Genomic DNA, 13,512 nt, shown 5'->3' with positions numbered 1-13,512 from the left:
TCAGCTTGTTTTTGTGGACCCATGAAAGTGACTTTCCTATGTAGCAGGCTTTTTGGCCTCTTCTGGCTTACCCTCGTCTCTGTAGCCCTGCCAAATCATCTGGTCAAGGCTTCTTATTTGGTACACTTCCTTGTTATGCCTGTAGACCTAAGAATGCTCTCTGAAAGTATAGTATGCTCGTTTATAATCTGATTGAAGTATTGTGATAGGTGTTTTCATTAAACAAATCTTTTTACCAAGATTTGTGAATAGGTATATTGACTGAATTGACATTTTAGTGATCATTCCAACCAACGATAATAGCCTTTTCTTGAGAAGATTGCTTACATAGAAATGAGTACAACAGGAGAAGAATAAACTGAGAATTTAATTAGTGGCTTAAATTGGTGGTTGGGTTGTTTAGTTTTTTTGGTGGTGTTTTTTTTTGTTTTGGTTTGGTTTTTTTTTTTAAATCTACCCTCACCATACAAAGTGGAAACACTAATTAAATATGAAGGTCAGAGTAGAAAACTTAAAGTATATTATCAATGCACTTACAGTACTGCATGCAACAACAAGGATTCTGTATTTCCTTCCTTCCCTTTATCCATGCTTTCAGCTCCAAGAGAAAACTGCCATAACATTAAATAAATTTATATTCTGGAATGTTTAAAAGTATGTTTTTATTCATAATACTTGCCTTAGCACAGTTAAATATTTACAATAATATAGTAATATAACTTATGGACTTGACTGCATTAGTTTGTTTAAAACAGAGTCCAGCCTTTGTGTGTGTGTGTGTGTTCATGATTAAAAAAAAAAATCCAGAAATCTTCCCTATATTTCAAATGTAGTTGTCAGGTTTTCTTTCTTAATCACATGAGGGAGTAATAAGGTGTCCATCTTTGTATGCTTGTGTTTCATGAAATGATTCTGAACTACTTTCTATTTTCTGATAACAGTTTTGAACCAGCTGCCTCTTCCATCACCTTTACCTGCTACAACAACAAAAAGCCTGCTTTTCAATGGACGGATAGCTGAAGAGGTGAACTGCCTTCTGGCTTGCAGGGATGAAAATCTGGTTTCACAGCTCATCCACAGTCTCAATCAGGTTTCAACAGATCACATGTATGTATTTTGAACTTCAACTATATCAGATCACCATCCTTATTCCTTGAAATTAAAATGAACTGAATTGAGAAGGGTGTTTGTGAGAATCTGAAAATTAGAATGTGCAGGTTTTTTATTAGGCTTGTTTAGCAGATTACCACTGTATAAGAGTCAATTGTTTCAGTCAATCAGAATGTTAGTAATTGTTCAACAGCCCTTATGCATAACTAATTTTTTTTTAATAGATCTGCTGCTTGTTCCATTCTTGCTAGTTAGGAGTGCAAACTTTGTGGTATTGATTGTGTAATAGTCATTTGTGTTCCACTTTGGTTAATAATGCACATAGACAAATTATATACCCAGTAGTACACAAAAAGATACTTTTTTGAGACACCCATGTAAGACCCATGTCAGTTCTGATTAGATATTGAACTTAAATATTTTAAGAATTGAACCAGCAAGTATGCTAACGTATTCTCATTTTGTTAATATATGTTTTGTTTTTTTTTCATTTTTCCCTGGTGTCCTTTGAATTGTCTTATGTTGACAGCCCTGTCTTTTTCCTACATGTTCCAATCAATTGTTTTGATCAAATGGAAGTAGCTTTTAAAAGTCCTCAAAGCAAACAATAAGTGAAAGCATGGATGCATTTATAGAAAATCCATTACATTTTTGATGGTTCAAAGAGAATCCTGTGATGTCAAAGATATGCCAGTTTTCCTTTTTAAAATAAAAGATTCTCAAAGCTTTGGGCTGCAACCTGAATGTTATACATTCACGCATATCTTATTTTCACTCCTACAATAATACTTTCTTGATGTTATGCCAAAGCATTCTTCTTTTATGGAGAAGATCATGATACAAAAGTGGGCATAAGAAACTTTTTATAATAGTCTGAAACTGACAGCCATGTATATATATGTGTGTTTATTAACAGAAAATAATTTTGAAGGCTAGTAGGAATACCTCTTCTTCCATTCCTTAAACAAGAGAGGAAAAAAAAAAATAGAGGCAGGGAACAGTGCCTTGCAGACTTGTTTTTTTTCTATATTTTAACAGTAAATTGTCGTCTTTTGGTTTGGTTTGGTTTTGGTTGGGGTGTTATTTTTGGTTGGGGTGTTTTTTTGTTTTTTTTTTTTGTTGTTGTTTACTTGACTCATGGTTTCTTATAATTTGAAAATGCATTTGCCTCTTTATTTGCTTACTTCCACAATTCCAGAGAATTGAAAGATAACCTTGGCAGTGATGATCCAGAGGGAGATATACCAGTCTTGCTGCAGGCTATCCTGGCAAGAAATCCTAATGTTTTCAGGGAGAAAAGCATGCAAAACAGATATGGGGTACAAAGCGGTAAGGATTTTTGATTATTTATTGATTGTGTTTTATGTTGTTCTGTAAGTTTAGGGGACTGATACTAACCACAAATATATATGGAGCACAACTGTGATATTTATGCCTTACCTTGTATTTGATAGTGATATAAAGCAATTATATTAGAATAAGCATGGAAATAAACTCTACCGGGTATTTTTGTAAAAAATAATGTTTAATTTCACTACAAAGTTTAATTTCTGGGATGAGTGATTGGATTTTATTTTAAAGTAATTTTATTTGAATTTCTTTATGGCTAGGTTCATATATTTGTCTTAGTAAATAATTGAAGTTGGGAAAATATGCCTTGATCTTACTGAGAATCTATACGATTATAGTGTATCATTGTAGTGGTAGTTCTTAATAGTTCTGGGGTAAGGAATAAGGTTGAATGAACCATACTTAACAGCTCCTCCCTGCCATTCCTCTTCTCAGCAATTTGTGATGCCCTACAGATTTTACTGTTTCAACAGCTAATTCTTTTCTGAGGTTTAGTGAGATATACTGCTGGATAGCAAAGATGGAGAAGGGGAGAAACCAAGTAAAAGATTAATCAGACAGATTCTACTTGTAGATCTGGAGACTTCTTTATTTGCACCTGAAATCTTTTCTTTAAATACTAAACTATGAAATGAGTAGGAGAATTTCCAGAGTTTTTGCAGTGTGAGAATAAAGCTTTGCTAGCATTGTAGAGATATAGATAGAAGTGTTACTGGAGTCCACAGGGGATAGAAAGTGTAGGGTGTTTTTGGAGGGGAAAAAAAATGAGATTATTAAGTTTGTTCACTTAGGCTAGTGAGTAAAAAGCCATACAATATTTGAAAAGAACTTGCTAAGGACAGAACACATAATGTTCCTTGAAAGAATGCAGAAATTTCCTGGAATGAAAATGTGAAAGGCAGTGCTAAATATTTAGTAGCTCATTGATACATATATCCTGAAATTTAAGCTCTAAAAACAGTCTCCAGATTCTGGGTTTGGTGGTAGCCGTGGCAGAGTATGATTTTTCCAGCTGTGGGAAGAGTTGTGACTGTCCTGCCAGTTTGCAGAGTGGTTCCACAAAGAACATACGCTTGAATCAGAGTTTTCCACCGGTTTTGTAGAGTAAAATAATTTTTTGCCAGTGCAAAAGGGAGACATTGTTTCTGAAATTATTTGTTCCAGCAGAGGCTTTTGAAAGAAAGATGATAAAGTGAGTTATTTTCTTTCTAATTTTTGCTAATTCTGTGCCTCAGAGGGGGAAACACTTTTGCAGCTTGACTCAATAGGTTAAGAATAATCCTTAATCCACCTCTATCTTTAGTAAATGTGCTTTGGCCTATGCTTGAAGGAAGGTACTAGTACAGAATTAAAAATAATTCAACATGAAACTTAAAAGAATAGTTGATGTTATTTTAATAAAGTTAAAGTGGTTTCAGAGAACCAGAAGAGACCAGGCTTTAAAACTTCCTTGAATATTTAATTTTATTTTACATAATTCTGTATACTTGTACCAGTGCAAACATTGCAATGTAAGTGTGAAATTGGAAAAATTGAAAGAAAGGGGGAAGAGGGGAAAAGCATAGCTGTAGACCAAGTATTTTGAGAAGGCGGTGGCCCTGGAATGAATGTTTGGAAAAGCTAGGCAAAGTGTGACTTTATTTTCTATGGAAAAAGGCCACACTCTTACCTGGAAATAGGGGGATCTTTAAGCTAGATGCTGGCAAATTGTGGTAGCCTTATTAGCTGTTAATACATCCCATTCAGATCTCCAAGGCCAAAGGAGGATATACTGATGTGTTCTGGCAGCAAAGGTTGGGTTTTCTTCTGCTTTCTGAACAGATTTTGTAATCCCTGTAGAGTCATGATTTGTAGAACAATTGGGGGTTTGGTAGAGATCTTATGTAATGCATTTGCCAGCTAGAAGAATGAAATTTAGGCTCTTTTCTAGTATTTCAAATTCATCTCTTCTGCTTTCCTTACTGTCTTCCTTCTGAATATTGTCCTTCTGCCTTCTGTTGAGTCCAGCATGCGGTGAAGTCAGCGCTGGGTACTGTGACCCAGTATTTGTAATGCCCAGAATTGAGAAGGAACGAAGGCAGCAGGACTCCCTGTCTATTTACTCAGCCTGGGGTGGGCCTCTGCACCATGATCCCTTGAGTGTCAGTTCCAGCATTAGTATGGACAAACTGAACTCAAATTCATTTCTCCCAGCCTTCTTTTCTAACGCAAGAACAGAAAGACCACCTGGCTAAAGAATTACATTAAATGTGGAATAAAATTCTTGGTTCAGTACAATTTGTCAGGAAATAAAGGCATCTTCAGAAAGCTAAATATTATGTTTTGAATACTTGTGAATATAAGGTAAAGCACAAGCAGAATTCTGTGCTGATGTTTTTTTCCAAAGTCATATTGATTTGTAGCTCAACACTAAGTTTAGACCAAGAATTGTTTTTAGTTATGATGAACAAATAGTGCAAGAAAGATGTATTATGTGGACACTTTTTTTGCTTTGTGTCCTGGGCGCACCCCGCCCCGCCCCGCCCCGCCCCGCCCCACCCCCCCCCCCCCCCACCTCCACCCCCAAAAAATTGCTGGCATATTTCATTTCAGGTAATGTAGCAGCAGCAGCGTTCAAACTCTTATTCCCTGTCTTTTGATAACAGTCCCATTGTTGAAACAGTCTTCACACAGATTAGATTTTTAGTTAGATTTTTCAGACTGTTTTCTGTTACTAGGTTGTCTGAACAGACTGAGTCACATAACCATGCAGCATCAGGCCTAACTTTGTACAAGGGCAGCATGTTAATTTTATTTTAGACCTTTTTCATCAGATGATGGAGAAAGTTCTGGGTGCCATCTTTCAACTACATCTGTCTTGCATCTTATAGTGTATGAGTGAAGTGGATTTCTTTATTTAAAATTAAGATATTATTTAGTTTCAGTTTTCATAATAATTTTTTCTCTTTTCCCTCTCAACACTTTGGCTTTGTCTTTCAGCAGATATGTGTTGGAAGATCAGCTAAAATAATGTATTGCAATAGGTTAGTATTCATAGCATAGTTAGGGTGCAGAAAGGACTTAAAATTCACTTTAAACTATTTACCACAACTTGTGCATTTTTGAGGATTAAAATCTTATGCATCTTTCCATAAACGTCAATTACTTAGATAATTTTTTTCATTTATACAAGAATTCAAGTGCACGTGCCTGTAAAAGGGAAAAACTTTGTAGATGTACGCTTTCAATAAGAGTGTATATTTAACTGAAAAATCACCTGTTGGTGAGCAGTCCTAGCTTAAGCATGCATGATGCTGTAATACAGTTTAATCATAAAAGACTTTTTCTGTGATCTTGAGCTGTGTTTTTACGTAGTACGTTCTTTGGCATTTAGTAGGAATGCTAAAGTGGATTTATGCGTATCACTTTTTTCCAAGCAAAAAAAATTATAGTCAAGACTGGGAGTATGTGTTAAGGAAACTCATTCTAGAAATGTTATTACTAGGATGATGTTTTCTCAAAAGTTGCATTTAAAATAAATTCTTAAGTATTTTAAGGTATGGACATGCACAGTGGAGCCATAAATCTGCTGCTTAGTGATATGACAACAATGTAAAAAATGTACAAGAAGATATTTTAGTGTTAATGGCCACAGACTAATTTCAACTCTTTTTTAGACTAAATGTTTGGGGCTTATTTTTACTCCTTCCTCATTACATCATTACTAAGCAGACGACTTATCTGTCTGGAAACTTTGGAGACACTGTTGTGGTGGTTTTTTTTGTTGTTGTTGTTGGTTGGTTGGGTTGATTTTTTGGTTTGGGTTTTTTTTTTTTTTTGGGTGGGGGGAGGAGGGGTTGTGGGGTTTTTGTTTGTTTGTTTGTTTGTTTAAGTTATCTAGATTGTGTCCCCTGTGTCGCACGTGCCCCACCCCCCCCCCCGAGATAGAGAGGTGAGAACTGTTTGTCACAGAATAAGTTTTAGGGTTTTTTAAATGGCATTAAAAATGGATCCATTTATATATTTTCTGTCATTCTTTTAAACTAAAAACTACTGCATCTGTGGTTCAAAACGTGTTTTAAATTTAGGGAGGAGAAAACAAATAGATATGTTTTTAAAGTATTTTAAAAGTGCAGTCTTTGCTTTGAGCATAAAATGAAACTTTGTCTGTATAGTTCATACTCATATGGGCACATTCTGTCAGCTTTCTGTACATGAATGTTAAGGGTTAGTAGTTTGACTAACTACTACCTAGCTGTGGTGAGAGTGGCTGTGAGAGGTGAACGGGCAGTGGGCATGCCAAGTGCTGCCTCCAACACAAAACCCCTCGAGTTTCTTCCTCACTTGCCTCTGTGCGAGGCAACCAGTGTCCATTTAAACAAATTTTGCAGGAGTTGAGGAGTCCCCTTCTGTTACTCGGGACAATTAAATGTTCTCTGTACTGAAGTATGGAGGTCTCTGATTTTTTTTTTTCAGCACAACATGGGACTTTCACTCCTGCTCTGGGCTAGTTTGCGTGTGCTAATGTACTTGGAATGTAGCACTTCATACCTACCCGGAGGTAGTAACGGCTGCATACCTGGGGGATTATCACATCTCTTCTCTGCTGGGGAGAGGGGAAGAGAAAAGAGGGTGACAGGGAGGATTTCTGAAACTAGTTTTGCTTGTGTGAATATTGCAGTAATTGAAATTGGTGATAGTAATTCAAGGATTGATGGCTCCCAAACACTCTGGATTGGGGACTACTGTCAGCCTTTTATCTAACCTTTGGTTTAAAATATTTGCATTACTGATGTGCTTTTACCCACAGCTGTGGATCACTTGCTGTAGCTTCCCAAGCTGCAGCATGCACATGAATTCTGACGCTGTTTTAGCTGCAAGACATTCAATTCTGTCATTAAAATCACCTGGTTAAAAGTCATATAAGTTTTTGTGTACCTGCACCACTTCAACTTCCAGTGTCATGCAGTGGTTAGGAAATTCTTTATACCTGTATTGAAGAGAGGAAAAAAAAGTTTCCTTTAAATTCTCCCTAATAAAGATGCGAGTTAGTTTCAAGCACATTGGTACTTGTGGCTTGCCATCTAGTACAACTCCTGAATTTCCAAAGCATGACTGTGGGAATCTACAGGCTGTGGGAGTCTACAGGTGGGATATTGGTGGTTCTTTGCAATTGAAAATATTTCAGCACCTTCTTTGATAACATTGTTTATAAGCGTGGTGGTGGAGGTGGAATAGAAAGCTTTTGTCCCTGGGTAGAAAGGAACCACTAAGGCATTATGGGAGCAGGGAGAATATCTTGCACCACTCAGCCCGAGATGATTGTTTGCTGTACTTGTTCTAAAAATGGGAGATAAGTTTTCTGTGTTCTTCTGACTTGTTGTGAAGTTTCCAAATCTTTTACTTATCGGCACAATGAGTACTGTACACACCAGTCTGGGGTGTGAAGTATATGTCCTGTTATAAAATGTTTCTATTTGCTAGCAGGTTTTTGGCTAAGGAACAGAGGAAGGAACTACCGTTGATATTTATGATTGAATTAATACTGCTTTAGGGAACGCTCTTTTTATGTCATAGTGTAAAATGGACATCTTACATGGAATCAATCTTTTTTTAATGTTTTCTAACAGTTGTAGGTAGAAGATGTTAATGTCTGTAAAGTTTATAATCTCTTCGTATATAATAATTTCTGAAATGAGACACTTCATTGATTAAAAAGGAAATGCATGTAAAGTAATGCTGCTATCTTCTTCTTAATAGGGATGATGATGTCGCAGTTTAATATTTCTCAGAATTCCATGCGAGGTAGTCCTGCATCTTCCAATTATCAACAAACCACTATCTCACATAGCCCTTCCAGGTAACGCTTTCTTCTAAATGGGGTGGGATGGGCAGTGAACTGCAAATTCTTCCTACAGTGACAGTCAATTCTTGTTGCAAGTATGTGAATGGAAGATGATCAGTGTCAAGACAAATTTTGCATTTGTCTGACAGCAGGGTGAGTTTCTTCAGCTGGCAAAGAAACATATTTTTGTTAGTAAATTAATCTTTGTATTCTAAGGACTAGTCATGCTTCCCTGCTCTCTCTCCCTCCCATAATTTTGGCAAACTTTCTTTCCTGCTTAAGGAATCCCCCTGCCTCCTGTCACCCCTCCAGCTGTTCTCTACCTGTGGCAGAAGCTGAGTCTGGTGGCAGGAAGATAGGAGAGAAGAGGCTATGTGTTCCGGCATGTATAACAGTACCAATGTGACAGGAGGGTGGGAAATAAGGCTTGTAAAAGCATGGAGTACTGCTGTAACAGTTATACAAAAGGCTGTTCAGAGGAGGATAGGCCCAGTAGTTTGGCCAGTCTTCCAGCAGCTTCCTCATCAACTTTCTGGTTCTTTTTCAGACTTTGAGTGTCGGCAAGTAGCATGTACCTATAATCCAGGCCTTTGTTAATATGATAAAGTACTCTGGACTAGAGGAAAGAGTTCTGAATGTAGTTTCAACCCAGTTACTGGGCTTTAACAGATTTCATCTCCAGTTATTAGATATCATTATTAAAATAGAATCATAGAATCATAGAATCATAGAATCATACAGGTTGGAAAAGACCTCTAAGATCATCGTGTCCAACCGTCAACCCAACACACCATGTCCACTAAACCATGTCCCTAAGCGCCTCATCTACACGTCTTTTAAATACTTCCAGGGATGGTGACTCCACCACTTCCCTGGGCAGCCTGTTCCAAGGCCTGATCACTCTTTCAGTAAAGAAATTTCTCCTAATGTCCAGCCTAAACCTCCCTTGGCGCAACTTGAGGCCATTTCCTCTCGTCCTATCGCTAGTTACTTGGCAGAAGAGACCAACACCCACCTCGCTACAACCTCCTTTCAGGTAGTTGTAGAGCGCGATGAGGTCTCCCCTCAGCCTCCTCTTCTCCAGACTAAACAACCCCAGTTCCCTCAGCCGCTCCTCATAAGACTTGTGCTCCAGGCCCTTCACCAGCTTCGTTGCCCTCCTCTGGACACGCTCCAGCACCTCCATGTCCTTCTTGTAGTGAGGGGCCCAAAACGGAACACAGTATTCGAGGTGCGGCCTCACCAGTGCCGAGTACAGGGGCACGATCACCTCCCTAGTCCTGCTGGCCACACTATTCCTAATACAGGCCAGGATGCCGTTGGCCTTCTTGGCCACCTGGGCACACTGCCGGCTCATGTTCAGCCGGCTGTCAATCAGCACCCCCAGGTCCTTTTCCTCTGGGCAGCTTTCCAGCCATTCTTCCCCAAGCCTGTAGCGTTGCATGGGGTTGTTGTGGCCCAAGTGCAGGACCCGGCACTTGGCCTTGTTGAACCTCATACAGTTGGCCTCGGCCCATCGATCCAGCCTGTCCAGGTCCCTCTGCAGAGCCTTCCTACCCTCGAGCAGATCAACACTCCCACCCAACTTGGTGTCGTCTGCAAACTTACTGAGGGAGCACTCGATCCCCTCGTCCAGATCATTGATAAAGATATTGAACAAGACCGGCCCCAGTACTGAGCCCTGGGGAACACCGCTCGTGACTGGCCGCCAACTGGATTTAACTCCGTTGACCACAACTCTCTGGGCTCGGCCGTCCAGCCAGTTTTTTACCCAGCGAAGAGTGTACCTGTCTAAGCCGTGAGCCGCCAGCTTCTCTAGGAGAATGCTGTGGGAGACAGTGTCAAAGGCTTTACTGAAGTCCAGGTAGACCACATCCACAGCCTTTCCCTCATCCACTAGGCGGGTCACCTGGTCATAGAAGGAGATCAGGTTGGTCAAGCAGGACCTGCCTTCCATGAACCTGTGCTGGCTGGGCCTGATCCCCTGGTTGTCCCGGACATGGCTCGTGAGCACCCTCAAAACCAACCGCTCCATGATCTTCCCCGGCACCGAGGTCAGGCTGACCGGCCTGTAGTTCCCCGGATCCTCCTTCCGGCCCTTCTTGTAGATGGGCGTCACATTGGCGAGCCTCCAGTCGTCCGGGACCTCCCCTGTTAACCAGGACTGCTGGTAAATGATGGAGAGCGGCTCGGCAAGCTCCTCCGCCAGCTCCCTCAGTACCCTCGGGTGGATCCCATCCGGCCCCATAGACTTGTGAACATCCAGGTAGCGTAGCAGGTCATTAACTTCTTCCTCATGAATTATGGGGGGTTTATCCTGCTCACCGTCCCTGTCTTCCAGCTCAGGGGGCTGAGTACCCTGAGGATAACCACTCTGACTACTAAAGACTGAGACAAAGAAGGCATTGAGTACCTCAGCCTTTTCCTCATCCTTGGTGGCAACGTAAATAAACTTATTTCATTTCAAGTTAGTGTAATTGTTTTGGCAAATGAAATGCTCTGTATCTGCACAAAAACCAGTACACTTTTTTATTTTTATATCTAAAAGTGATATTGAAGAAGTTTTTTTGAATTGTGAATATTACAATATGCTAAGTCTTCTCGAAATCCTTGCAAAATCCTTGTGTTATATACTTTGCTATTTCTTTCTATGGAAGCTTACCTTTGTAGAGTTGCTATCTAGAACTGAGGGTTGTGAAAGCATGTATTGTACTTTCTGAAGTATTTATTTGGTTTATTTTGATTTTGAAAAGCTCATATAAGAATATAAGTTATAACGTTACATGTATTATTGTCACAAGCCTATTTTATTTTTATGGCTTCCTATCTTTAGGATGAGTCTAAGATAAAGCCAGTGAAAGAATAAGTTGTATTCAGTGGACTTTGGGTCAGGTCCTACCTAACTGCCTATCACATTCCTATATCTTGTCAGTATAGTTCTGTTAGATGAAGTTCTTTGAAATCTTACTGGAAAAATCCTATTTAGAATAGATGGCTCCTTGTTAAACCTAGCAAGCTAGTTGTTATATGATAATTAAACCTTAGCTGTCACTTTCATTCAAACTTCTAGGACTAACTTTTGGAAATTGCATATCTTGTTTTAGTAAATCTGCAGATCTTATTTTAATAAATATTTGTGTCATTGTTTCCTTTCCCTAGGTGGAGGTCTTATGAATGCTTTTTATTCTATTCTTTACTTTTACTAATGCAGTACCCAAGCTGTGGCTCTTAAGTAATAATTGAAGTTGGGAAGGTATCGATAGCTTAAAATACTGCTTTTGAAGGGTTTTCTTGATTGTGTTGGAATTTTGTCTCTTACAGAAGTTATAATGTTCCAAAGGTATAATATTCCAAAAGAAATAATAAATGTGTCTAAATTTGCTTTTCCAACTTTTTAAAACTTTTTTTATTTTATTTTTAGCCGGTTTGTGCCACCACAGACAAGCTCTGGTAACAGATTTTTGGCACAACAGAACAGTCCAGTGCCTAGTCCATATGCTCCTCAAAGTCCTACAGGATACATGCCATATTCACATCCTCCAAGTTATACACCACATCCTCAGATGCAGCAAGGTAAGTCTTTGATGTTTGTTTTATTCTCCTATCTCATGTCAGCTTTACCTTCATGTGCATGTTTCATGGCTCTCTAATTTCTTTGAAGGAGTCGCATGCTTAATGCAAATCTTTGAGTTGATAGGGAATTTTTTGGGTATGTTTAAGCATTGCTTTCTTGACTGTACAGAGTGGTAGAAAAAAAAAGGAAGAAGAAAAAGTAAAACACATGTTCATGTTACACTGCTCCTCCCCTATGTACACCCATTTTGCATAGTTGTCACGTATACATGACAATAGAAAAATCAAAACAAATCAAAAACTTTTATTTGTTAGCTATGGCAATCATTTATCTGTACTAGCGAAAACCTAATTTTTGCCAGTATAATGTAAGTTTTGCTGCCAGCTTATTTAGCCTTACCAAACCTTTGTAGTGTAGACTAGACTAAGTTGGCTAGAATTATGCTCAAGGTATGCAGTAACTGGCAAAGATGACCTTCAGAATGAATGGATTTCTTTGTTCTTCCCTTTTCTAAAAACAATCTTGAACAACATGAACACTGTTAAGTATCTAGGCTTTTTTTTTTTTTGGTAAGTAGAATTCTCGTTGGATTCTTTTAAATCATCTGTTCTTAAAGTTTAGCAATGTGCTTAGAATTTATATAGCTGTTCTGTATGTAATGTGTGTCTCTTGAATACCTTGGAAGTTACTAAAGGTAGTGAATACAAATTATATAGAGGAAAATAAAGTTTTCTATAACCTATAAGAATATGATACTGACTGTAATTAGGATATATGTGGAGAGAAGCTTGGCTAATCTGTACATGGAATTTAGGTTTTAAATCCTCTCGAAAATTCAAATCTTAGATATCTAATTTTATTCAAGGTATTTGTGGCAAAAGGATTCAATCAAGAAAGTTGGATTCTTGTTCAGATTCCAGACCTCTTGCATCCAACTCATTAATATCCACTATTATGGTGTTTTCTGTGAAATTTTTTAGAGTTAATGACCATGTGAGTATATCAGTATAGTTATTTATATTTTTTTGTATTTCAGCTTCAGTGTCCAGTCCCATTGTCACAGCTGGGATGAGGAATCTCCATGAAAATAAAGTTTCAAGTCAATTGTCTGGAAATTCAGCTAATCATCATGCTGATAATTCTAGACATGGCTCAAATGAAGACTACCTACAGATGGTGCACAGGCTAAGTAGTGATGTATGTTACCTAGATCAGTTTATTATGATAAAGCAAATATTTACTATGATATAGCAAGTATGTGTTTAGCTGCCTTAGAAGTCAGATATTTTACTATGTTGTTGTTGATGTATAAAACCACTGAAAATATATTTCAGTTTCAGATGTGTATACTCAACTGTGCAACTTTAATGTGTGAGATTTAATTTTTTCTAGATCTCTCTTTCCTTTGGAACAGTTTGTAACATTGATTTCGATAAAATTATGAAAAGTAAAAAATCTTATTCATATGTGATTTTATTTTAAAGAAATAGTAGTGTCTCTGCAATTATTGTAGCAATATGTTGATGCAAACAATACTAGATTCTAAATAGGTGTATAGTTAACTTGTCTTTCTGAAGATCCCCATAACTGTCAATTAGCCTTAACATATTTGAATAACCTATTGGGTAATATAGTAGTGTTGTCAAAGGCAAAA

General features: G+C 38.2%; 1 protein-coding gene across 9 annotated transcripts in view; it reads left to right on the top strand.

Annotated features, from left to right (window-relative positions):
- Nucleotides 1-13,512, top strand: part of LOC142074878 (nipped-B-like protein) — a 207,820-nt gene that overhangs the window by 80,999 nt on the left and 113,309 nt on the right. For all 9 annotated transcript variants that reach the window (XM_075135800.1, XM_075135801.1, XM_075135805.1 and 6 more), the window contains 5 exons: nt 942-1,107; nt 2,309-2,439; nt 8,200-8,299; nt 11,706-11,857; nt 12,895-13,055. In XM_075135800.1, coding sequence (XP_074991901.1) covers nt 942-1,107; nt 2,309-2,439; nt 8,200-8,299; nt 11,706-11,857; nt 12,895-13,055 — 710 coding nt within the window. The remainder of the gene's footprint in view (nt 1-941; nt 1,108-2,308; nt 2,440-8,199; nt 8,300-11,705; nt 11,858-12,894; nt 13,056-13,512) is intronic.

This window comes from Calonectris borealis, chromosome W (genome assembly GCF_964195595.1).
Source record: "Calonectris borealis chromosome W, bCalBor7.hap1.2, whole genome shotgun sequence".
NCBI classification, from domain to species: domain Eukaryota; kingdom Metazoa; phylum Chordata; class Aves; order Procellariiformes; family Procellariidae; genus Calonectris; species Calonectris borealis.
The sequence above is the reverse complement of the archived record's forward strand: the minus strand, read 5'-3'. Positions and strand labels throughout refer to the sequence as shown.